This window comes from Delphinus delphis, chromosome 9, assembly GCF_949987515.2.
Source record: "Delphinus delphis chromosome 9, mDelDel1.2, whole genome shotgun sequence".
NCBI lineage: Eukaryota > Metazoa > Chordata > Mammalia > Artiodactyla > Delphinidae > Delphinus > Delphinus delphis.
The window spans coordinates 47,755,409-47,778,896 of NC_082691.1; the positions used below are offsets into that span (position 1 = coordinate 47,755,409).

At 34.9% G+C, this 23,488-nt stretch overlaps 1 protein-coding gene across 2 annotated transcripts; it reads left to right on the plus strand.

Annotated features, from left to right (window-relative positions):
• The first annotated feature begins 89 nt into the window (after positions 1 to 89).
• On the plus strand, positions 90 to 23,236 carry SEM1 (SEM1 26S proteasome subunit). 2 transcript variants are annotated; one of them, XM_060020478.1, is made up of 4 exons: positions 90 to 256; positions 17,180 to 17,273; positions 21,835 to 21,919; positions 23,035 to 23,236. In XM_060020478.1, the coding sequence occupies exons 1-3, from the start codon at positions 181 to 183 to the stop codon at positions 21,872 to 21,874; spliced, it is 210 nt and encodes a 69-aa protein (XP_059876461.1). In that variant the 5' UTR covers positions 90 to 180; the 3' UTR covers positions 21,875 to 21,919; positions 23,035 to 23,236. The 2 variants fall into 2 exon arrangements, with proteins under 2 accessions (XP_059876461.1, XP_059876460.1); XM_060020477.1 differs by lacking the exon at positions 21,835 to 21,919.
• The last annotated feature ends 252 nt before the right edge of the window (positions 23,237 to 23,488 follow it).

The following is a 23,488-nucleotide window of genomic DNA, read 5'->3' on the forward strand; positions in this document are numbered from 1 at the left end:
GAAGCGCTGGGCGGACCTCCAGTATCCCAGCATCCCTCGCGCTATCCGGTTGCTCTTCTCCCGCGTCTCTATGATAGAGCTGGCCTGGGAGGCTGCAACGGCGGTGGGGGCTGTGGTAAGGCGAAGTGAGAGGTCCAACTTTCTTACTGGACTGAGAGGTTTTGGCCGCGGAGGGTCGCGATGTCAGAGAAAAAACAGCCGGTAGACTTGGGTCTGCTGGAGGAGGACGACGAGTTCGAGGAGTTCCCTGCAGAAGGTAACCGGCTCGCCCGCGGCCTCTGGGCCGCGCGGACAGTGACTAAGGCCTCTGAGTGGAGGCGGCGCGGCTGGAAGGGCTCGGCCGGGAGGCACCCGCGGGAAGTCTGGACCCCCGCTACTGGCTCTCAAGGCTCTGCACGCGCGACCCTCCACGACCGACTTCGGGTCGAGGTGTCACGGTGGGACTCACCTCAGCGGTGAGGCTAAATGCCTTCTGTTTCCTCACTGGGAGGAGCCACGGGGACCCTGGTTGCCTAGCCCGGTGTCCGGGATGGTGGGGCCTTTTCCTCTTCAGCCCGGGTACCGCCACCTCGTTCATGTCTACATAATCCCTTTTCCCTTTATTTATTGTTATTGTTATTATTATTTGTTTTAGCAGTCTTCCTTTGCCTTGAACCCTTCCAGAATTAAATTGTTGTTCCTAGTTAGGCCGATGCTGCCTACATTTAGGGCTTAACATATGAAGCCTGTTAAGTAGAACGGGAGGATCAGGTGTTAGTGCTTAATTCCCGTTATTGCCTTCCTCTTGTTCCTCATTAATTTTTGATCACTTAACTTCAAACTAACATAAGTTTAAGGATTTATAAGACCCTAAAACGTCTACATTTTTATTAGCTTCATGGTTACCAAGAGGAACTTTAGTTTTCTCATTGTAGATAACAGCAAATAGCTAACATTGTTTGGGTGGTTGCTTGTCTGAGTATTTTGCTTCTATTAACTTAATTCATTTTCACAAGCCTAGTAAGTAGGAGCTGGTATTTACATTTTTCAGATAAAGAAACTGAAGCTTGAACAGTTAAGAAACTTGCCCAGTGTCACGTAACTGGCTAGAAATGATGGACACCTGGCCCAGTTGACACTAGCACTCTTAAACTCTAGCTGTACTGCTTCTGTTTGTTAGATCATTGTTGCCAATCAGGGTTTCAGAATTGTTGGTTTTATCAACTAATTGCTATGCGTGAGGTAAACATTTATCTTATAAGAAAAGGAGGTTACTATTGGGTGACCTTTCTGAAGGTGTAGGAAGAGAACTGTGGTTAATGGTTACAAATCTGTTACATTAGTTACTGCTTCACCAAAATGGTCCTGAGTTGTACTCCCTCATGATCCTACTGTGCATAAAGCCACAAAGCTGTAACATTTGTTATTTTTATTTATAGTGTACTGGGTTGTCTAGTGGAAGAAGACCTTGGAGCACATACTACACAAACTCGTAAACTAACCCAAAGCACATCTATTTTCAGTTCTGGGATTCATTATGTATTGTGGGGAATGTTTTTTGTTTTGGTAGTGGATTTATCTGTGCAGACATGTTTTCTTGATCTCACTTTCAAGTTGGTTCATAATCCTCCAACAGTGAGCTATGTAGTAAAAAACTGGCTTGAGATCAGGATCTGCTTCTAACGCAAACTTCATATTTGGTATAGTTAGCGTTTATTGTTTATCATATACAAGATACCATGTTAGGCACTTTATCTACATTATATAGTCTAATTATCACATCTCTGAAGAAACTGAGGCTCAGAGATTTTAAAAGCTTGCCATTAAGTGGTCGTCAGGATCTGATAGGTCTTTCTGAGTCCCCAACCCAAGCAAACTTTAACCTGAATCCCTAATGTTTAGCAAAGTGCCTGGCACATGGTAGATGGTCAGTAAATGCTTGTCGAATGAGTGAACCTGTGTTTAAAATAAGTAGTCGAGAATTGACTGCTTAAAAAGGACCTAAGGATAACTGGGCCTGATGATACATATGATGTTTCAGCAACTTTCATTTCATCAGCTTTTGCAGAATATGTAATTCTTGTACTAAGTTTATGTTGGGAGCATCAATTTGTTCAAAATGTTGGTAGTTACATAGTAAAAAAAAAAAATCTCATTAAAGTTAAAAGGAAAAACAAAGAATATTTTTTCTGAAGACAGGCCTCCCACAACAGACTGGTTTATTATCATAGTAACTCACCATTTATTGGTCACCTTACAGAAAATCTGTCATCTTCAGGTTTGAATATGTAGAACCTCATTCATTCAGGAGATTTTCTATTTAGAATGAGCGGTAACATTTGAAATGCTTTTGCTTGTTTAGGTTTTTGTGTGTTTCTTCTCTGGTTTTTCATTCAGACAGGTAAAGTTGGAGAAGCAGTACTTTGAAACTGGCCTGTTTTGAATCTTTCAGTATTTGAGTTTTCAGATCAGTTATTAGTGCCCTGAATTACCAAGTCCTTTGCCTTCTTTGGAGATTCTTTTTCTTGTGATTGTCTTTATGGTGAATATGCCATTGACAAACTCACAAGTAGATACAACTTAAAATTGCCTGTAATCATCTAATCAATCTAGGGGAGGTCTTACTTTCAGTGGCCCATTGGGTCTCTGTGTTTCAGAAAGTGAATGATGTCCATTGTCTAGGGTAGCTTGCAGTTAAGAGCCTGTTACATGAAAGCATTACTGAAATTATGTATCCCTGGTTTGACTACAGAATTGTATATTTTTTGAGGGTGTTGTTGCTACATCTTATTCCTGATAAGAATTTGTTTGGTAAGATGTCAATTCAGTCATTATAAGGAAGGGGAATTTCTGTTTTGAAAAGGAAACTAAGATAATGCGTTTTCATGGAGGCTTCATTGTTTCTTCTGAATAGCTCTTCAGTGTGAGGTGTGACGTGTGGGGTGATTTTCTGAAGGTGCAAAGAAACAAATGCTCCTTTTTTATCATTTGGACTGTGGATCTGTGTTACATTGGCAGTTCCTCACAATTCTAATTGGTGGGTGTGTGATCTGGTCATTAAGTAGGAACTGTTAAAAATCATGTTTAGGATCTTTGTGAATTCTGCAACTTCTTGACTGTTTAAACTCATTGACTATCAGATTTGTTGGAAGACACTCAACGTTTTGGGAATGATTTAATATAATTTTGGAGGCTTGGCATGGTTAGAATTTTAGAACTGGAAAGCAACTTAAAAGTCTTGAGAAGCTAGAACTTGTCAAGATCATACAGCTAGGTTAATAGTAGTAGGGTGGGGCCTAAAACTGAAATACTCTATAATTTATTTGAAACGTCAAACAATTTTTCAAATCAGAAATATATTGAAAAGGTATTAAAATATTTTCATTAATCTCATTTCTCTTACAGTTAGAAGTGGATGAGAGTGAAAATGGGAAGAACAAGTGGGCCTTTAATTTCTTTTATTCTGTTCTTCCTATGCCAGAATTGAGAGATTTCTTTCCTTTTTTTGAGGGAAAGAATATTTAAAATGAACCTGAGTTTGCCTTCAGAAGCAATGGTGTTTACAAGAGAATACTATTATACCAAGTAGTTTATAATTTTTCTATAATCACTGGAACTGCTGTGTTATCTGAAGCAGGCTGGTGGTTCCCTAATGCTGCTAGCATTCTGGAATAACTGAGGCACTCTCGCCTGTGCCTATCAAAGTAGGACATCTTATAGTGGTTCTTAACCAAGGAAGTATTTTGGGATATCACATTCACTTGTCAAGTAAGAAAGTAAAATAACTGCCAGCATATAGTGGGTAAAGGTCAAGGATTTTGAATACTTGCTGTGCATAGACCAGTCCTGCACAAGGAAGAATTGTCCTATGAAAAATGCCACTGAGAAATATTTATGTGCACATTGGATACCAACTGGACTAAATCCTCAACAAAAGAGTTCCTTAGAATCTTAAATGTAAAAGGTAGATACAGTTAATACTGACTATGTCAGATACTGTACTAGTCAGTTTACCTAGAGCCAAAAGGGCTTTGGTATTTTCAGTTATTAAATGTAATATAGTGGACACATAAATAAATAATAATGTCACATATTTAAATTATGTGGTGGTAGCAAGAAATGAAGAATTCATGTTACTAAAATCTTTTAAGAAAAAAGATAAATATAATGAATGGTAAAGTGCCTATTCGATGTCCATTCATGGTAATCATATGCAAGAAGCAAATTTTTGAGCTCCAGGATGGAATAAGCATGATGAATCTAGGATCAGACCTAGGTTCAAAATCCACCATCCATCAACTTTGTTTTCCCTCAAAATTCACAATTTTATATGTTGTAGAATATGAATACAACAGAGAAGTCATTACCACCAAAAAGGTAACAAACATATCCATCACCCCCAAAAGTTCACTGGTGTCCCTTTATAATAATCTCTCCCTGTCAGTCCTCTCCACATCCCTTCCCATCCCCAGAAAGTCACTGATCTCCTTTTGACATGATAGATTATTTGCGTTTTCCAGAATTTTATATAAATGGAATCAGACAGTATCTTTTTCCTCAGGCATCTTACACCCAGAATCATTATTTGGAGATTCATCCATGTTGTTGCGTTTATCAATAGCTTGTTCCTTTCTCTTGCTGAGAAATATTCTACTACATGGATATACCACAATTTGTTTATTCTTTCACTTTCTGATGAACATTTAGGTCATTTCCTGTTTTTTTTTCCAATTACCCTTTTTTTTTCCCTTACAAATAAAACTATGAATATTCATGTAGAAGTCTTTGTGTGAACATATGCTTTCATTTCTCTTGGTTTAGCACCTTGTAGTGAAATGACTGAGCGGTACAGTAGGTTTATGTTCAACTTTAAGAAACTGCCAAGCTGTTTCCAGTGTAGTTATACATTTTACATTCCCACAAGCAGTGTATGAGGGTTCTAGTTACTCTACGTCTTTGTCAACACATGGTCATTTTAATTTTAGACATTCTGATAGGTGTAGTGATATCTCATTGTGCATCAGTTTTTAACTTGTCGACTTGTACTAGTTACTTAAATCCTTTAAAATATTTTTGCAGCAAAATATGTAGGATAATTGTACAAGTAACTGCTTATTTAAAATTTAAACCTATGAAAAGTTATAAATTAAAAAGTGAAAGCACTGTTTCTCGCCAACTTTCCCCAAAAACATTTCTTATGCTCCAGTATAATCACTGTTAAACAGTTCTTTCAGTGTCCTTCCTGAATTTATATATATGTATACATATATATATTTATTTGTGTGTGTTTGTATATATCCTCACAAAGGACCATATTACATATACAGTTTTTCTTCTTTTTACATTATATATCTTAGATGTGTGTTCACATTAATATAAACATCTACCTCATGCTTTTTAATAGTTGTGTTCTACTAGTCTACTGTATACACAATAAATAATCTATAAATATCTATTGATATCTAGGTGGTTTTAGGTTTTTTGCTTATTTTTATGTTTTGTTTTTTTCTGTTACAGAATATGTTGCAGCAAATATTCTTACGTCTTACATCTTTGTTTTTGTTCTTATTTATAAGATAAATTCTTAGGAAATTGCCAGATCAAATTGGCAGGTTCATTTTCATTTTTTTAATATAATTTTTATTTTGAAATAATTACAGACTTACAGAATAATTGAAAGTACAATACAAACAACCTTTTTTTCCATGAGCCAGCCTGATGTTCATCACCCCTAGATATTTTAATGTGTATTTCCTACAAAGACATAACCTCAGTACAACCATCAAAATTGGAAATTAACACACAGATATATTACTGTCATTTAGTCCATAGGTCCTTTTCAGGTTTCTTCAGTTGTCTTAATAATGTCTTGATTAAGAATCATGGATTACATTCAGTTGTCATATCTCTAGTCTTCTTTAGTCTAGAGCAGGTCTCTGTTTTTGACTTTTGTGATTTTGACACTTTTGAAGATTACAGGCCAGTTATAGAATGTTTCTCAACTTGGATTTGGCTCACGTTTATATATGATTCGATTTAGGTTCTGCACCTTGAAGGGAATATCATAGTAGTGACGCTGTATTCCCATTGCATCCTGTCAGGTGGAACATGATTCTCATTTATTCCATTGCTGCTGATGGTAACTCTATTAAGGTAGTGTCTGTGAGACTTTTCCATTGTTAGATTACTGATTTTCCCTTTGTAATTAATAGGTATTTTACTAGGAGGGACTTTGAAACTGTGTAACCACAGTTTTCCATTCATTATCAAACTTTCAATTTATTCATTTGTGTATTTATATCAATATAGACTCATGAATTCTCATTTGATGGGTTATAATTTGTTGCTATTATTTATTTTGATATTCAGATTGTCCCAATTTGTACATGGGGAATCCCATCAAGCTGTCTTCTGTGACCTTTTGACAAGTCACCATTCTTTGTGCATTTCCTAGCATTCTGACACAAGTAGGTATTCCAAGCTAATCTTATACTTTTCCTGTTCCAGTCCTGGAATCAGCCATTCCTTTGAGGTGCATAGCTTTCAGTGGAGAATGATGTTTGGAAAGTAAGATCTTACCTCCAGTTGTGCTGATGGCTTTTGGGATGCTGTCAATGGAAGGAACTAGGAAATAGACAAATGTATGTACATATATACATCTATTTATGTATGTGTTTGTATAAAACCATGAGTTCACATAGGTATCTCTAATTTACAGTTCAACACCACAGGGCTCATTCTAGTTTTTTCCCTTTCCACATTTGTAACTTTCTTCCCCAGCAGTGAGAAACCTGGCTCCCATTATTGTAAATATTGGGTCATTGTCTATTAGGTCATCCTCCTCCCTAACCAATGTTTGTTGTCCCCTACACCCACAGATCCCCTCCTTATCTCACTTTGGCTTCAACATTCTATGCTAGGCCACTGTCACTTCTCCTTACTCCAGCATTGGATGGTTTCTTGACTCTGTCCTGGCTATGACACACCAACCACACAACACTGCCCCTCCACAGGAATGCCTTCCTGGCTCTGCTTGGGCTCTGACACCTCATTCAGGACCAGGTGCATTTTGAATTTAGACATATTCTCAAATTACCTTTTACAAGGGTTACACAAATTTCCATCTACAGGTCACCTTTTACCTGCACTCCATATTAAACATTTTAGTCATTACAAACCTGAGGGATGAAAATGGAATCGCATCATTTTGATTTGGATTGATTTCTTGGAGCAAGATTGACCATTGTGTTTTTCCTTTGTTACCTTCTTAATCCTCAGTTCCTTCATGTAATTTGTGGATAATAATCAGAGTCATGTAACGATTGTATGATTGTATTAGTCTGTTTGAGCTGCCATAACAAAATACCATAGACTGAGTGGCTTAAACAACAGAAATTTATTTTCTCACAATTTGTAGTTTGGGAAGTCCGAGATGAAGATGTTAGCCTGTTCAGTACCTGGTGAGGGTTCTCTTCCTGGCTTGCAGACTATTGCCTCTCATCATGTCCTCACAAGGTAGAGAAAGAGAGCTCTCCGGATTCCCTTCCTATAACAACACTAATCTCATGAGGACTCTACCCTCATGACTTCATGCGACACTAATTGCCTTCCAAAGGCCGCATCTCCAAATACCATAACATTGAGGGTGGTTAGGACTTCCTCATATGAATTTCAGGATTGGGGGACACAAACATTCAGTCCATAAGAATGATATATGTGTAAAATGTGTAGCATAGAGCTTGGCACAAAGTTGGTATTCTGTGAACATTAGGCTCCTTTTTTTCCTCCCTCCTAATCTACTTAGGGATTTGGATTTTGCATGATGTTTGGTATTTATTTAATTTGAACCATTTTCAACAAATATTTTGTAATTTTAGATGTATCCAAAATTAAGCTTGTTGAGCTTGAGGGTTATTTATTTTTTTAATATTAAAAACTTATAAATTAAAAAATATTGTCAAAAGTTTTTCCAAAAGTACTTTAAAAAATAGTTTGATTATTCATATAAAATACAAAGATACATAACACAGTAGTATGTATTGTTTAAGGATGCATACAAATGTACAAGAGGTATAAAGAGACACAGTGGAATGAACCCCCCCCCCCCAAATCAAGATATTAGTGCTTGCCAGGGGGTTGTGAGTGGTGTGACTCAGGATATTAAACAGTAAAAACTACTTTGAAAAGCTATTTGATTAGTTATTTAACTGGTTCAATGGAATGAAGAAGCATTAAGCAATTGTGACTGGTGTTCATTGTTACGTAGTAATGTTGTTTTTAAGCATAACTCATTGAAAGACATGAACAGTGAAAACAATGAAGGGAAATAAAAGTTTCAAAAACTATACTTACACTCTTCTGAAGTATTAAAAATTTACCAGATATCTTTTTTTTCCAGTTTTGTGCTCTGTTATTGATGTAATGCTTGGTAGAAATGGTATCTTTATTCTGCAACCTGTTTCTCTTTTTACCTCCATCACCCCTTAAGTTTCCTTGGAGTGATTAGCCCATAATAAATGATTTATTCTTTCGATATATGTTTGTAGAGTGCTTCCTATACACCTGGCACTGAAAGGTGCAGAGCGAGAATGATTCTAGCTGCTGTTTATCGGTACAAAGTGCTTTAGGTACATTGTTTTATGTAATCCTCATAGCAGCCTTATGACAGCTTTATACTTGGGGCTCAGCAAAATAACTTACCAAGGACAAAGTTAACTAGAGGCTGCACAGAGGCAAATTTGACTCTTTAGATAGATATTTGTCTTTGGACTTAGTGATATAAATGTCAATGGAGATTAGTAAGTTTTCATGCCAGACTTGAGCTTTTTAGTATTTTGCAAGTGCTTATGCTAGGAGGGGGCACTCCAAGCCTTTCACTCCCCACACCCAAGTAAACCAGAACACTTTTGCTTTTGACTGTCTTTTTCTGTTGGGTTTCTGGGTAAGATTTCACTTGGTTTCCTTCCAGTGGAAGCAGGTGGTGGTGGTGGTGGTGGTGGTGGTGTGGGGATTAAACCACTGATAGTAAAGTGCAACAGCAGCTGAAAAGAAGGGGAAATTATTTCCAGTTGTGTACCGCATGAGGCTGCAACATTTGAACAGAGCTTTCAAAAGGTAGAAGTGTAGGAAAGGGGTTTCCAGAAAAAGGGAAGAGGAGTAGATGCTTGGAGGTGGAAGATCAATGTGTATGTGTATTTTATTTGGCTGTGAAATAGTAGTTGTAATTACACAGGTAGTTTGGAGCCTAATCATGGAAAGCTTTAAGCCAAATGACCACTTTGGACTTGATCCTTAGGTAGATGAGACGTGGGGGGGGGGGGCGTTGTTTGTTTGTTTGATATGTGTATGTTTCCTTTAGGCAGTAGGCAGTTTAGGAAAAATTAACCCAGCAGAATTTGAAAGGATAGAAAGTCAGGGAAGCTAATTAGCAAATTGTTGAAATAGCTTAGGTGAGGACTAAGGGCCTGAGATAGGTTGTTATTAGGGAAGAGTGATGCAAGAATTACAAGGGAGCTTTGGCAGCTATTTTGATAGTAAGAAATCAGGGATTGTGATTTTGCACTTGCATAATTAATGGAAGACCGATGGTTGAGTTCACATTGGATACTCTTTCTTTTTTTTTTTTAATTAATTTATTTTTGGCTGCGTTGGGTCTTGGTTGCTGTGCGCGGCCTTTCACTAGTTGCGGCAAGCGTGGGCTACTTTTCATTGCAGTGCGCGGACTTCTCATTGCAGTGGCTTCTCTTGTTGCGGAGCATGGGCTCTAGGCACGCTGGCTTCGGTAGTTGTGGCACGCGGGCTTAATAGTTGTGGCTCGTGGGCTCTAGAGCGCAGACTCAGTAGTTGTGGCTCATGGGCTTAGTTGCTCCGCGGCATGTGAGATCTTCCCAGACCAGGGCTTGAACCTATGTCCCCTGCATTGGCAGGCAGATTCTTAACCACTGTGCCACCAGGGAACTGTCCTACATTGGATACTCTTGCCTCAATAATATGGAGGATCAAAATGAGAGAATCAGTATGAGTGTAGGGCATGAGTGCTTGGAAAAGATTAGAATAACTAATGGCTTTGAGGAATTTTATAGAATTAAAGAGAAATAAAAGCACTAATCAACCAAGAGAACCAAAGTCAGCATGTTTGTAGTGGAATCATTCTGATATATAATATATGCGCGCACACACAGACGTGTGTGTGTGTGTATAAGTCGTTTTGGACCTCTGTTTCAGACTCAGAACCACAAACAACTGAAAGTTCACCAATAGTTTGGTAGCAACATCGTTTAACAGTTGCTTTTGGTTGTTTGCTCTGAAGTACCCCACTGACATGTTTGGTCCTTGCTGGAGAAAATATAAGTATAGTACAATGGTGCTATGCTAGTAGTGATTTCTTAGCCACTGAATAGACATTAGATTTCTAGGGTATATAGATGTTTTTGTATCATGATAACTTACAGAAATGAAATTTTATAAAAAAATTTTAATCTGTTTTATACAGCTTAAGCAGGAACATGTGTAAATTTATCTCAGAATGACTAGATTTAGTGTGGCTTTATTATCATATTTATCAGTGTAATGGTGCTATTTGCAGCTATTGCTGTTTCACCTATAGCGGTGAATGTACAATTTAGAACTTTTTAGAACTTTCCTTTGTTTGTTTTATATTTTTCTTCATGTAATGTTCTGTATATACATGCACATTTTTTATTTGAAGCAACTTTGTTGGAGATTAGTTTATTTATATTCAGAGTAGCTTTACTGTTAAGGAATGAATGAGAGTTTGATTGATGCTCCTGAAAATCGCTTTAAAGTAGAACATTTGCAACCCTATTTGGTATAAATAGAATTTCCTCTTTAGTTTTCTCCGAAGTGGTATACTTTATACTTTTTAGAAATTTCATAAGGTATGTTGGAGGGTGGGGGAGAGTAAGTACTTTGAAAAACATTGAGAGAGAACCATTTTTCACACTTAAATGTTAAGGTGATACTTAGATGAAGTATGTGGGATCTTTGGTAACTCAGATTTGTGAAATTTAAAGCTAGTCCAAGATGTAATTCTCACTGGCAGATGTGAACAAAGTGAAATTTGGGGGCAAAGTCTCAAATAATTTAGAATTGCTAGACACTTATGTATTAGGCATCTGTTATTGGTTATTTCCAATTCTGACTTCTTGAAATATGGTAATTTTTTTTACCAGTACACATCTGGAGGCCTGCACACTGAAGTAAACACAGCTGTGGTTATTTAAATGATTAATCACAATCCTGGCAATGCATTTAGTGTTGAAGATAAAGTGTGTACTTTATAGTCATCTACGTATTGAAGGAAGACATTAGACATAAATCAGGTATCCTTGTTTGATTTTATTATTTTGCCCTTTTAAAAAAGAGCTGTTTCTGGGTTTAATGCTTTAAAAGTAAGTGATTAAATAAAATTGCATGGTTAACAGTGCAGTGTTATAATTGAAAAGTAAAACACAGTTCAGAGATGCTTTGCAAGAGAAGTCTGCCAAATCCAGAGATTACAACAGTCACATGTTTTTTATGTTCCCCTTCATTTAATTGAGTTTACATATATTGTAGTTTATATATATTGTAACATGTATAATATGGAGGACTTATAAGTGTTGGAAATAAATTTGGGGATGTTATACCCTATCACTTAAACATTTTACGTAATATAGTTCAGTACATTCGTAGTTAATAAAGAAAATCTTTAAAGTTTCCACCTAAAATGGATTATAGATTCTGGTTTGTCTTTGTATGCTCAGTAGTGTCATAATTATAAAATGCTGTATAATAATACGAATGAAATACAGAGCTACTGTCATGAATCTTTTTGTGTGTGTGTTCTACCTAAAATCGTTTTTTTTTTTAATTTATAAATTTATTTCTTTATTTTTGGCCGTGTTGGGTCTTCGTTGCTGCGCGCGGGCTTTCTCTAGTTGCAGCAAGTGTGGGCTACTTTACGTTGCAGCTCGCGTGCGGGTTTCTCATTGCGGTGGCTTCTCTTGTTGCAGAGCATGGGCTCTAGGCACACTGGCTTCAGTAGTTGTGGCACGTGGGCTCAATAGTTATGGCTCATGGGCCCTAGAGCACAGGTTCAGTAGTTGTGGCGCACAGGCTTAGTTGCTCCGCGGAATGTGGGATCTTCCCAGACTAGGGCTCAAACCCGTGTCCCAGGGAAGTCCTCTACCTAAAATCTTGCTCATAATACTGTTTTCCCTCCATTCATGAGCCAGTTTATTTTTCTTGGGACTTTATTTCTTCCTTCTTCCCTTTCCTTTCCTTGCCATTAAAGTAACATGAGATGGTTGTTACCAGAGGGAGAGATACTTGATGCTTATGCTAAATGATCATCAGAATTCAACTTGATAAACTAAAAATTGTACCAGTTTTAAAATTTTGAAAAAGATACTGTTCAGGGACTTACTTCCCTGGCAGTCCAGTGGTTAAGACTCCACGTTTCCTCTGCAGGGGACACCAGTTCAATCCCTGGTCGGGGAACTAAAATTCGCACATGCTGCTGCGAGGCCAAAAACAAAAAAACAGAAACAAAAAAAGACCGTGTTCAAACTCGTATTTCCCATATTACATAAAGAATTTGATTGTTTTTTTTCCCCTAGCCTTTATGGAGTTAAGGATTGGACCTCCTACAAAATAAGTTATTGAAGCTGTTACGTTTCTTGTTCTAGATTCTCTGAGACAGTAGGGTACAAATTAACAAGTATGTTTTTTTAGTCTCTTAAAGTTAAAAGAATTAAAGTCAACTTGAAGGTATTTGAATGACATCAGTATTAACAATATTGAAATCAACTTTTTTTTTTTTTTTTTTTTGGCCGTACCATGTGGCTTGTGGGATCCTAGTTCCCCAGCCAGGGTTTGAACCTGGGACCTCAGCAGTGAAAGCACAGGGTCCTAACCACTGGACCACCAGGAAATTCCCTGAAATCAACATTTTGAATCAAGCCATAATTAGATTAAAAGTCCTGTGGGCCCTGTATTTTTATTGTTCTGGAAAGGGTAGGCTTACAAGATTAGCAGAGAAATGTGAAATAAATATTCTTGTTTTTTATATTTCTAACTTCAATCTTTTGACATTTTATTTCCTTAAAAATTTAGGAAACTGGTTAGTTAGAAGTGGTTCAGGCTGATATGAGGCTTGGTGTCTTAGAACTTTAAAGTTCAATTGTGACTTGAGTTATGTCACCTTCTTTACTCAAGAGCATATTATACACTTGTAACGTATGCAAATTATTTTGTGGGACATTAAGCTCTGTTAGATATCTTTATAAAGATTCCTTAAAATATCAGTGAAACAAATATTTCGTTTGACAATTCTTATTTCTAGGCTCAACCCAAGTATATTTAAAGTCTAGGATTTGAGGTTGTGAAATAATGGTAGAAAAAAGTTAATAAATATTTTCTTGTAAGACAGTCTTCACTTTCTGTGTTTTTGGTAGTGGTAATGGTGGTGGTTTCAAAGCAAAGTGGGGTATGCTATACAGTGATCTCTAAGGCTTTCTCTGTTTCCAAAATTCTGTAATTTTAAATAATCTTCAGTCTTAGCCATTTTATAAAAACTTGAAGTATAAAGCCAAACTTTGCTGCATTGTTTTAATGAAATAGTTTTATGTGAATTTTTTATACTGGAATGTTTAGTGTCATTAAAACAAATCAAGAAACAAAAACTCCTAAGCTGTCCATTAATATTATTAGATAGCTCAGAACTGTAGGTTATAGGAAGACTGGAGGGAATGGGGAGGAATAGCATGATTCACTTGCTATAAAAGGAATAATGGATTGCATTTTTCCATTATAATAAGTTCAAGGTACAAGAATCTGAATTTCTATGATTTGAAGTGTTTTATTTAATTTTAATTTAAAGAATTAAAATCATGTAGTTGATTCTTGATGATTTAGTATTAGGGAAATATATCTACTTTTTGAGCCCCTTTTTAATTTAAAATCTGATCTTAGCCTGCAACCTTTACCATCTTTACATAATGTTCCTCTCTTGTATACTTAATGCTTCAGTTTCTGCCCCCTTTATTTTTGCCTTAAAGTAGTTCCCTTCTTTCTGAGATTTCCCTGCTCTTAGAAAAACAAAAAGAAAATTTGTGTACAACAATGTACATATTAAACAGTTTATTATTGATTGCAATGGCAATATGAGAATAACAGTATTGTTTTAGCCCTATACCTAATGATTAACTCTTGACTTAACTAAGTCACTTTGCTCGTTTATAAAAGTTCAGAAATGTTGTTTTTTATCTTTAGCTTTGGAAGTAGATATACTATCTTTATTTCTTTTTTTTAATTTCTTTTTTTTTTTTTTGGCCACACCGGCTGGCATGCGGGACCTTAGTTCCCCGACCAGGGTTTGAACCCGTGCCCCCTGCATTGGGAATGTGGAGTCTTACTTACTGGACCACCAGGGAAGTCCCCAGATATACTATTTTTAAAAATTTGGTTGCATTAGCTTTCTCATCACTCTTCCGTAGACTATAGGAAATCCTAAATGTGATTTCCTTTACTTTAACTTCTTAATCTACTCTCATTAAAAACTATAGGTGGATTCATAAGTAGAATAAAAGTTTTCAGTTTGAAAGGTACTTCTATAAGAAAGGAGAACATGTAAGGATATCTGTAGCCCAGTCAGCTTAATTTTGAGATGTAATTAATACTTAGTATTGTTAAGTATTACTACTGTTGAGGACCTCAGAGAATAGTATAGGATTTGAATTTAGATCATTACAATATTTCCGTTTTGAGAATAATAATATTACTGGGAGATATAAGAACATTTAGGCCAATAAAAATCAGTATTTTTGATTATTGAAAGTTATTATTAATGAATATACATTCACTACCCTATACCAATGATTAAAGTTGAGTATACATTTGACTGAGCTTCCTAGCAACCTGAAATAAATTGCCTAAGAGAAACTTTCATCTTTTCAGGCACTAATATCTTAAAGAAATTTCCCACATGATCTCTCTTCAGGGAGCATTCAAACAGATGATCGCAAGTCTCAAAAGTATTCTTAGAGTAAATACAGTTGAGAATTCTACACGACTCATTCATAATACAAGATATTGTTATTCTCTTCCATCTTGAAATATATACTCTTGACTTCACTGAAACCACACACTGCCCTCTGTTTTCTTGAGATTGACCACTCAGAGGAAGGGAACTTGAGAAACGTAGTTCCATTTACACAACATTTTTTTGAGTGTCTACTATGTGCCCAGTACTCAGCTATAGACATTAGAGTTGCAAATTTAATAAAATGTGCTTCCTACCTGAATGTTTTGCATAGTTACTTACAGGAATGGTGGTCATTTTGGGCATCAGTGGAAGAGGGTACAGACTGTAAGATTGGAGAGGAGGGGACAGAAAAAAGACCACAATAATAGTCCATGAAAGGAATAATCCCTCCTAAATTAACATAGTGGCAGCAAGAATAGGGATGAGGAGACTATAACTCTGTAGATTCTTGAGCTGAAATCAAAAGGATATAATGAATGGTTATGAGAGTTGAAGGAGAAATGATAGCTAAGCTGCCTCCCAAATTTCTGGTTTGGGGGGACCAGGTAAATGGAGGTACTTTCTTATATTCTTAAATCATGATGTTGACATATGGCATTTAAAATTTTTTGTTAGATACATATGTAACAAATATAATACCCATATGAACCATTGTTGAATACCTTTAAATCTGTATGTGCTTTATAAGAAAAGCCTAAATCATACCTTTTCTTATTGACTTCTTTTTTTTAAAAGATCGAAATGTTCTTAGCCATGTTTCTAATAAGTAATTACTAAGATGAAGCTACTAGGACACATTTAAGAGCATGTGTAACTCATGCTTACTGTTTTTGGAGGGGAGGGATCAAGCAAAAGTACACAAGGTCTGATTTAGAATTCGTTGCATCTTTCACAACCAAGTGTCGTGCATATGCACAACAGGTATTGTTGTGGCTTAAGAATACAAAGGTAAATAAAAGAGTTTTATTCTTAAGGAGCTCAGATACTAGTAATGGACATAGGCATATAAACTGATAAATATGATTGTACAGTATGTAGGTGCTGTGATAGATATACACAAAGGAGGGGACCTAATCTCTGAAGGAAAGGAAGAGAGGGAATCAGGAAAGCTTCCAAAGGTGATTTCCATACTGGTTTTTTAAAAACTAGTTTTCTCAGATTTTAATTTTGAAACTTAACCCTATAGAAGTTTTAAATAAAGGACAAATGGGGGGAGTGTAATGGGTGAAGGGATCAAAAGATACAGACTTGCAGTTACAAAAATAAGTCATGGAAATGTAACGTATAGCATGATGACTATAGTTATTAATACTCTATTGCATGTTTGAAAGTGGCTAAGAGAGTAGATCTTAAAAGTCCTGATCCAAAAAAAAAATTTGTAACTGTTGGTGACGGATATTAACTAGACTCATTGTGGAGATCATTTCTCAGTGTATACAAGTATCAAATTATGTTGTATACTTGGAACTAATATAATGTTATATGTCAGTTATACCTCAAAAAACAAGAAGGCAACAAACACCCATGTTTCATCAGTTGTTAACATTTTGTCATATTTACTTTATTTCTATCATATGTATGATAGACATGTATGATATAAAATATATTTCAGAAGCATTTACAAGTAAACTTGTCAACAAAATGACACATGATTCTTAAATATTTCAGCATGTGTGTCTTAAAGAATAAGGACATTCTCTAACACAGTTTTACAACCATGTTTAAGAAAATATTTGGTTTACTTTTTGTTATCTGAGTATGACTTGTCTTTTTTTATGTTTAGCAGTTTTGAATTCCAGGCCGGTATCGTCCTGCTACTCAACTTACTTTTCTGTTATTGGTGCTGTGTTTTGAAAGATTGTGTAATAGACCTTATAAAAATTATCAGCAAATTAAATATCCTCCTGAAGTTACAATAAATTTTCACAGCAAATAGAATTTTTTGTATTAACTACTGTTTTAGATCTGCAAATTCAAGAATTGAGAAAACAAGATAGCATCAATTGAGATTTAAAGAGGAAGATTACCATTTCTCATAGATATGGTTTTAGATGTTTTGAATTGAGAGAGTTCAGTAGCAAGCTTTCTGAAGTTTTTGTATTTATGGAAATAATGTATGAGAAATATTTAAATGGCATCTGTTTCTGTTTTTAGACTGGGCTGGTTTAGATGAAGATGAAGATGCACATGTCTGGGAGGATAATTGGGATGATGACAATGTAGAGGATGACTTCTCCAATCAGTTACGGTAAGTTTTAAGCCAAATTTTTATATAGCTTAGTATTAATTGTAAGCATGGAATATGTAACTTATATATGACAATTGCCTTTGAAATAGATTTTCGAATTATGAAAAGTAAGATATATTGCCTCATCTCCTGTGTTTCTAAACATGAATACTTTGTGTAATTGCGTAGAACTTTTGTTCTTTCTAGTCTCTTTATAAAAGTAGTTAACTAGAAGCATATTTGCTATTTTTTTAAATCCTTGTAGGTTTAATTCTGTCACTGTTAATTTTCTATCAATATTGAACAACTCAGCAGAAATTAGAATCATAGGGTGCTCAGACCCAATGTATTGGTGATTCTCAAACTGGAATGGAGAGTGAGGTGTTGGGAGTGTATTTTTCCATATTCATGTACAAATCTACCTAAAATGATTGGTTGATTGATTATCAATCGATTGAAGTAAAATTTATATAATGTAAAAATCGTTTTAAAGTGTACAATTTAGTGGCATTTTGTATATTCATAATGTCATACAACTATCATCTGTATTTAATTCCAAAACATTTTCAGCACCCTAAAGGAAACACCATATCTATTAAGCAGTCACTCTGCATTCCTCTCCTCCTCCAGCCCCTGGCAACCGCTGATCTGCTTTCTGTCTGTGGATTTTCCTGTTCTGGATATTTCATATAAATGGTATCACATGAATGATCTGTATGTCTAGTTTCTTTGACTTAGTATAGTGTTTTTAAATTTCATCCATGTTGTAACATGTATCCGTATTTCATTCCTTTTTATGGCTAAATACTGTTTCCTTGTATACATAGGCCACAGTTTGTTTATCCATTCATCGGATGATGGACATTTGGGTTGTTTCCAGCTTTTGGCTGTTGTGAACAGTGTTACAGTGAACATTCATTTACACGTTTTTGTTTGAATATCTCTTCAGTTTTGTTGGGATTTAGTGGAATTGCTGGATCATATTGCAATTCTGTTTAACTTTTTGAGGAATTGTCAAACTTTTCCACAGCAGCTGAATAATTTTACATTACTACCAGCAATATAGGAAGTTTCTAACCTCTCCACATCCTCGCCAAAACCTTTTTTTTTTTTCATTTTAACCATCCTAGTGGATGAATTGGTATCTCATTGTGGTTTTGATTTGCATTTCTTTAATGATACTGATGAGCTTCTTTTCATGTGTTTGTTGTCCATTTGTATATCTTTTTTGGAGAACTATCTGTTCAAGTCCTTTGCCCATTTTCAAAGTTTGTCTTTTTGTTGTTGAGTTGTAAGAGTTCTTACTTATTCTGGCCCTTATGGGACATATTATCTACAGATATTTTGTCCCATTCTGTTAGGTTGTCTTTTCACTTTCTTCATAGTGTTCTTTGCACAAAAGTCCATTTATCTACTCTTTTAAGAACTCATTGCCAAATTCATGGTAATGAAAATTTATCCCTATGTTTTCTTGTAACAGTTCCAGAATTTTAGCTATTACATTTAGGTCTTTGATCTATTTTGCATGAATTTTTGTATATGGTGTGAAATAGGAGTCCAACTTCATTCTTTTCCATGTGGATATCCAGTTATACCAGCACCATTTGTAGACAATTCTTTCCTCCCTAATTTTGTTTTGATTCAACCCATACATTATCTATCTTGGCCACAAAGATATCTGTGTAAACTATCATTTGCTTTGCTCAAACCATGATATAGAAGTTCTATTGCAATCTTTTAATTTCCTAGTCTCTAGTACATTTTTCTAAAAAGTAGTGAGATAATTTATACTAAATTTTTAAAATTTATTTTTAGTAGTGGTAAGTAGCTTTTGTTCTAAACTGCATTTTTTTATGGGCTCAAAAACCCGACATTCAAGACTTTTTAGTATTTTGCTGGAAACTAATAACCGTTTTACCCATCTCATTTCTCCCCTTTTTGGACATAGTACAGTTTGCCTTTCACGGTTATTCTGGCTCTTTTACAATTCTCCATGATTTCTCAAAATTGCTGACTCTCATTTTTTTCCTTCTTTCAGTACTCTGAGATGTAATTATTCAGGCCTTGAAACTTTAAACTACTTTAATGTAGTTTGGAATTATCTCATCTGTCTTAATTTTCAATTTTGTCTTAATGATGTTGTTTTTCTTTTTGCAATTTTATGGACAAGATAGAGCAGTAGCTGTTGAACAGTAATCTTGCTTTTTCTCTAAAATCTATTCTGAGCATTGAATCTCTTCTCATTCTTCTTTAGCCATATATGGCTTTCAGAAGCCCTTTTTGTTCTTTTTACAGATCTCATTCCATTCTGGGATTAAATTAATTCTATGTGTACAAGTTTTTGCCACTTTCTTTTTGTATTTATTTTAGGTTTATTTATTTTGCCACATCAGAGAAAACCTTGCTGCTTTTTTTTTAATGCATCCCTTCTTTTCCTTCTCATTATAAACATATGCTGTTAGAATACTTATTTTCAGGCCTTACAACTCTGTTGATCCCTATTTTGTGTTTTGATTTTAATCATGTATCAGTTTTTTCTTTTTGTTATCTTCTTGAAATTTTTAAAGTGGAAGCCAAATGAGTTTTCTTCCTTTGCTATTCAGAAGAGTCAGATTCCTCCCAAGTGGGTTTTGGGGTGAGGGTGTTTTTCATTAGTCAGAAAATAGCACTTTTCTCTTAACAATTAAATCAAGACATTACTGAATACTTTGGTTTTATTAGGGGACTTTTAGTAGTAAATGTACTGATAATTGGATTTCTTGTCACTACTGCGTCTTGCCTTTTTGTTGGTTTTGGAAATAGAACATTATCCTTATATTCTTTGTGGCTTGTTGGTTTTATAATATACCTCCACAGTGCTCTTATGTTCTATGTTATGTTTCTGCCTTTAGGTTTGTGGATTTTTGTAAGTGTATAAATCTTGATACCTCCATTAGTGAATGAGATTTTTCTTTTTATTTCCCTATTTGTGTTGTGAGTTTTTCTTTTTTAAACAAAGTTTTTGATGTATCATTAGTGCTGTCAAGTAGAACTTACTGTAGTTATGGAAATGTTCTATAAGCTGCACTATCCAGTACAGAAGCCACTAGTCACATGTGGCTATTAAGCACATGAAATGTGGCCAGCACAGCTGCTAAACTGAATTTTTAATTTTATTTAATTTTAATAAATAGCCACATCTGATTACCATATTGGACAAGGCAGCCTCAGATAACATTTATATTCTTGCTTTTAAAAACTGTCTTGATTAACAAGTCTCCTGCAAAGATGTTCTTTTCAGTCTTTGTAAAATGCATCGAGGCCCTTAATGTGGTATTATAAACCATGGTAAAGAACATGTTTTGTTTCGTTTTTTTGGCCGCGCCGCGCTCATCTTTCAGATCTTAGTTCCCCTACCAGGGATTGAACCCGGGCCCGGGCAGTGAAAGTGCTGAGTCCTAATCACTGGACTGCCAGGGAATTCCCCAAAAATGTTTTATTGTTTTCTCATATGATTGAGTCCTAATTCCATCTAAATTTAGAGAGGCAGTTTATACTTTAGAGTCAGTCAGATTCCCTGAGTTCCAGGCCCTATCTGCGTCTTATTTAGCTGCATGGCCTTGGCAAGGACTTAGCCTTAAACTTTCCATGTTTCTCTTTCAGTGTAATTTACCTTCAACAAGTAGAAGTACAAAGAAGGCCAGCAATGTTTCCATGTAACTAAAGATCATTCTGTTTTTACTGCTTTTGAAACATTTGTTTATATACGTATCAGTAGAAATAGGTAGGATTATGAGATTTTTTGGACCTTTATCACATTTTACATAAAAATTCCAAAAAGCCAATAATTCCTGATTTACCATGTCAGATATAGCCAATGTCACATAGCAGAGTAGTTTCTTGGGTAATAAGAGTTCTGAAACCTACTAGTGGCTGTTAGTCTTATTCTTGTTTTGTTTTAAAAGGAATGCTGCTGTTTTTGTTTCAAATAGTGTGTATTCACTATGTGTGCCCTATGATATCTTTCCAATTGTGCTGGATTTCTTTACTTTTTCATCTCTGTTGTATTTTTCCATTCAACAGGCTCATGATATTAGTGTTTTTGTGTTGTTTTGTACTTAGTGGTGTTCATTTATTTTCCTTTTGGTTTCTTACAAGTCCTGAATTCTACCAAAGAACTTTCATCTTTTCTAAGAATTTAGCTAATTGAGAAATATCTCATACTCTCCTTTGTGTTTGTAAACAATTTATAAATGTAATTGGTCACCACCTCCTGTCATGAAGACAAACAGAGACACAAACTCGGATGGATTTGGTGACTTATTACCTAAATCTTAGGTTGAATTTTAGGGGTTTTTTGTTGTAAAATAAGAGAAAATGAATAATCTACAATGATTTTGTTAAACGCAGCAGAAGTATTGTTTAAGAAAGTTTAAAATTATCTCCATTTTAAATAGGAAACATGAAAGACAGGTATTATAATCTTTAATTTCCTGGGGAGGAGAGGACAAAGGAAGCATTTTAGTTAAATTTAGCAAAGGAGGCGGTAGAGTCAGAAACTTGTGCTGATCTCTTGACTCCTAATCCAGTGTTTTACCACCAGCCCATACTGTCCTCTACACCTGAGCAGAAGACAAAGATGATTCATATGAATAAGCTCTGGCCTTAATATTATTCATGGACTTTAGGTCAGTATTTGTATTATAAATATCTAAAGATTTTAAGGAAGTGAAGGAGTTTGGGGAAATGAATAATAAATATTATACATCGTTCCTACCATGTATTTTTTGCATCACATTTACATTGGATAGTGTGATAGTGTCTAAGCGAAATTATGCTTGAGAACAAATGTCTTTTTATCTTACATGTAATGGTGTAATCATGCTTAACATTTGTACAATTTTATCATAGGTTGGTCCTCACATAACTTTATTGTGAACTTTTGATAAAATTCTGATTTTATAAAATCAGAGTTGTGGCAGAAAAGTTGCTGGTGATATTTGGAATGGTAGTTTAAATAAGTGATATTGATTACAGGGCTAAACCTTTTTGTGCAAATGTTTATACAAGGCAGATCAACAATTGCAGTTGACATTTTCAAAGTATGACTGCAATTTCAGGTTGAAAAAATAAATTATAAAAAGTATCTTTTTAAAGTGTTTATGTTTATACCAATATATATTTTTGAGATTTTTATCCACATTTAAAGTTAGGAAAGTAAAGTCTTGTTTAATATTTTATAACTTATTTATTATATTTAGCCTATATATATTTAATACAGAATAATTTTCACACACACTTACATTTGATTAATTTTGATTTGTTTAGGGCAGTATATATGTCAGTATGAAAAGCGATCTGTTTATTGTTTATGTGTAAATAACAGTATTGTAATTATAAAATCTCTAAAAGTTTGATAGTGTCTAGTGTTCTTAGCCATATGGTTAATGATTCTTAAAATTTACGTTTAAATATTATGAACAGAATAATTGTACAGTATTTGGAAAATATCAATAATTCCCTCACATTTCTTCCATAAATAGATCAGAAAAATAAGGAATATAAAACATAAGTTTACTAATGGGAAAACAAAATTTTATTAGCATTATGTGGATTCACATCCAGTTTCCTTCTTATATAGATTTCTTTTTGGGGACTAAAGTAAAGCTATTTGGTAGTATTTTAAATTGATGTTTAGGCTTATTAGCTCAATTATTTATTGTGTTATTTCTAAAAATCATCTGTTTCTTTAATTTATCATGAAGAATGTCTAGTGATGTTGTTCTTTTGTGTTTCTTTATAGAGCTGAACTAGAGAAACATGGTTATAAGATGGAGACATCATAGCATCCAGAAGTGCTGAAGCAACCTAAACTTGAACTGTTTACTAAATTCTAGAGCAGAGAACCCAGGATGGGACACTTAATAAAAAAAAAATGTTTATTTCATTACCTCCTTGGATTTATTTTTGTTTTTGTAACACACAAAATAAATGTTTTGATCTAATATTGGTTTGGTTCAGAAGTCTTGATCTTTTGACTCTCGTCATTAATTTTCTCATACTATTTGTGATTTTTCCAGAGCTTTATTATAGACAGATAGCAAAATTTCCTATTAATGAATTTGTTTTTTTTTTAAATGTTAACTGAGGCTCCGAGAGGTTAAATGATTTGAGGCCAGAATTCATCTGATTCCAAATTCAGTACTTTTCTTAAACCACATAGACTAAATGTTGGTCTTATTTATAAGGTACTCCTT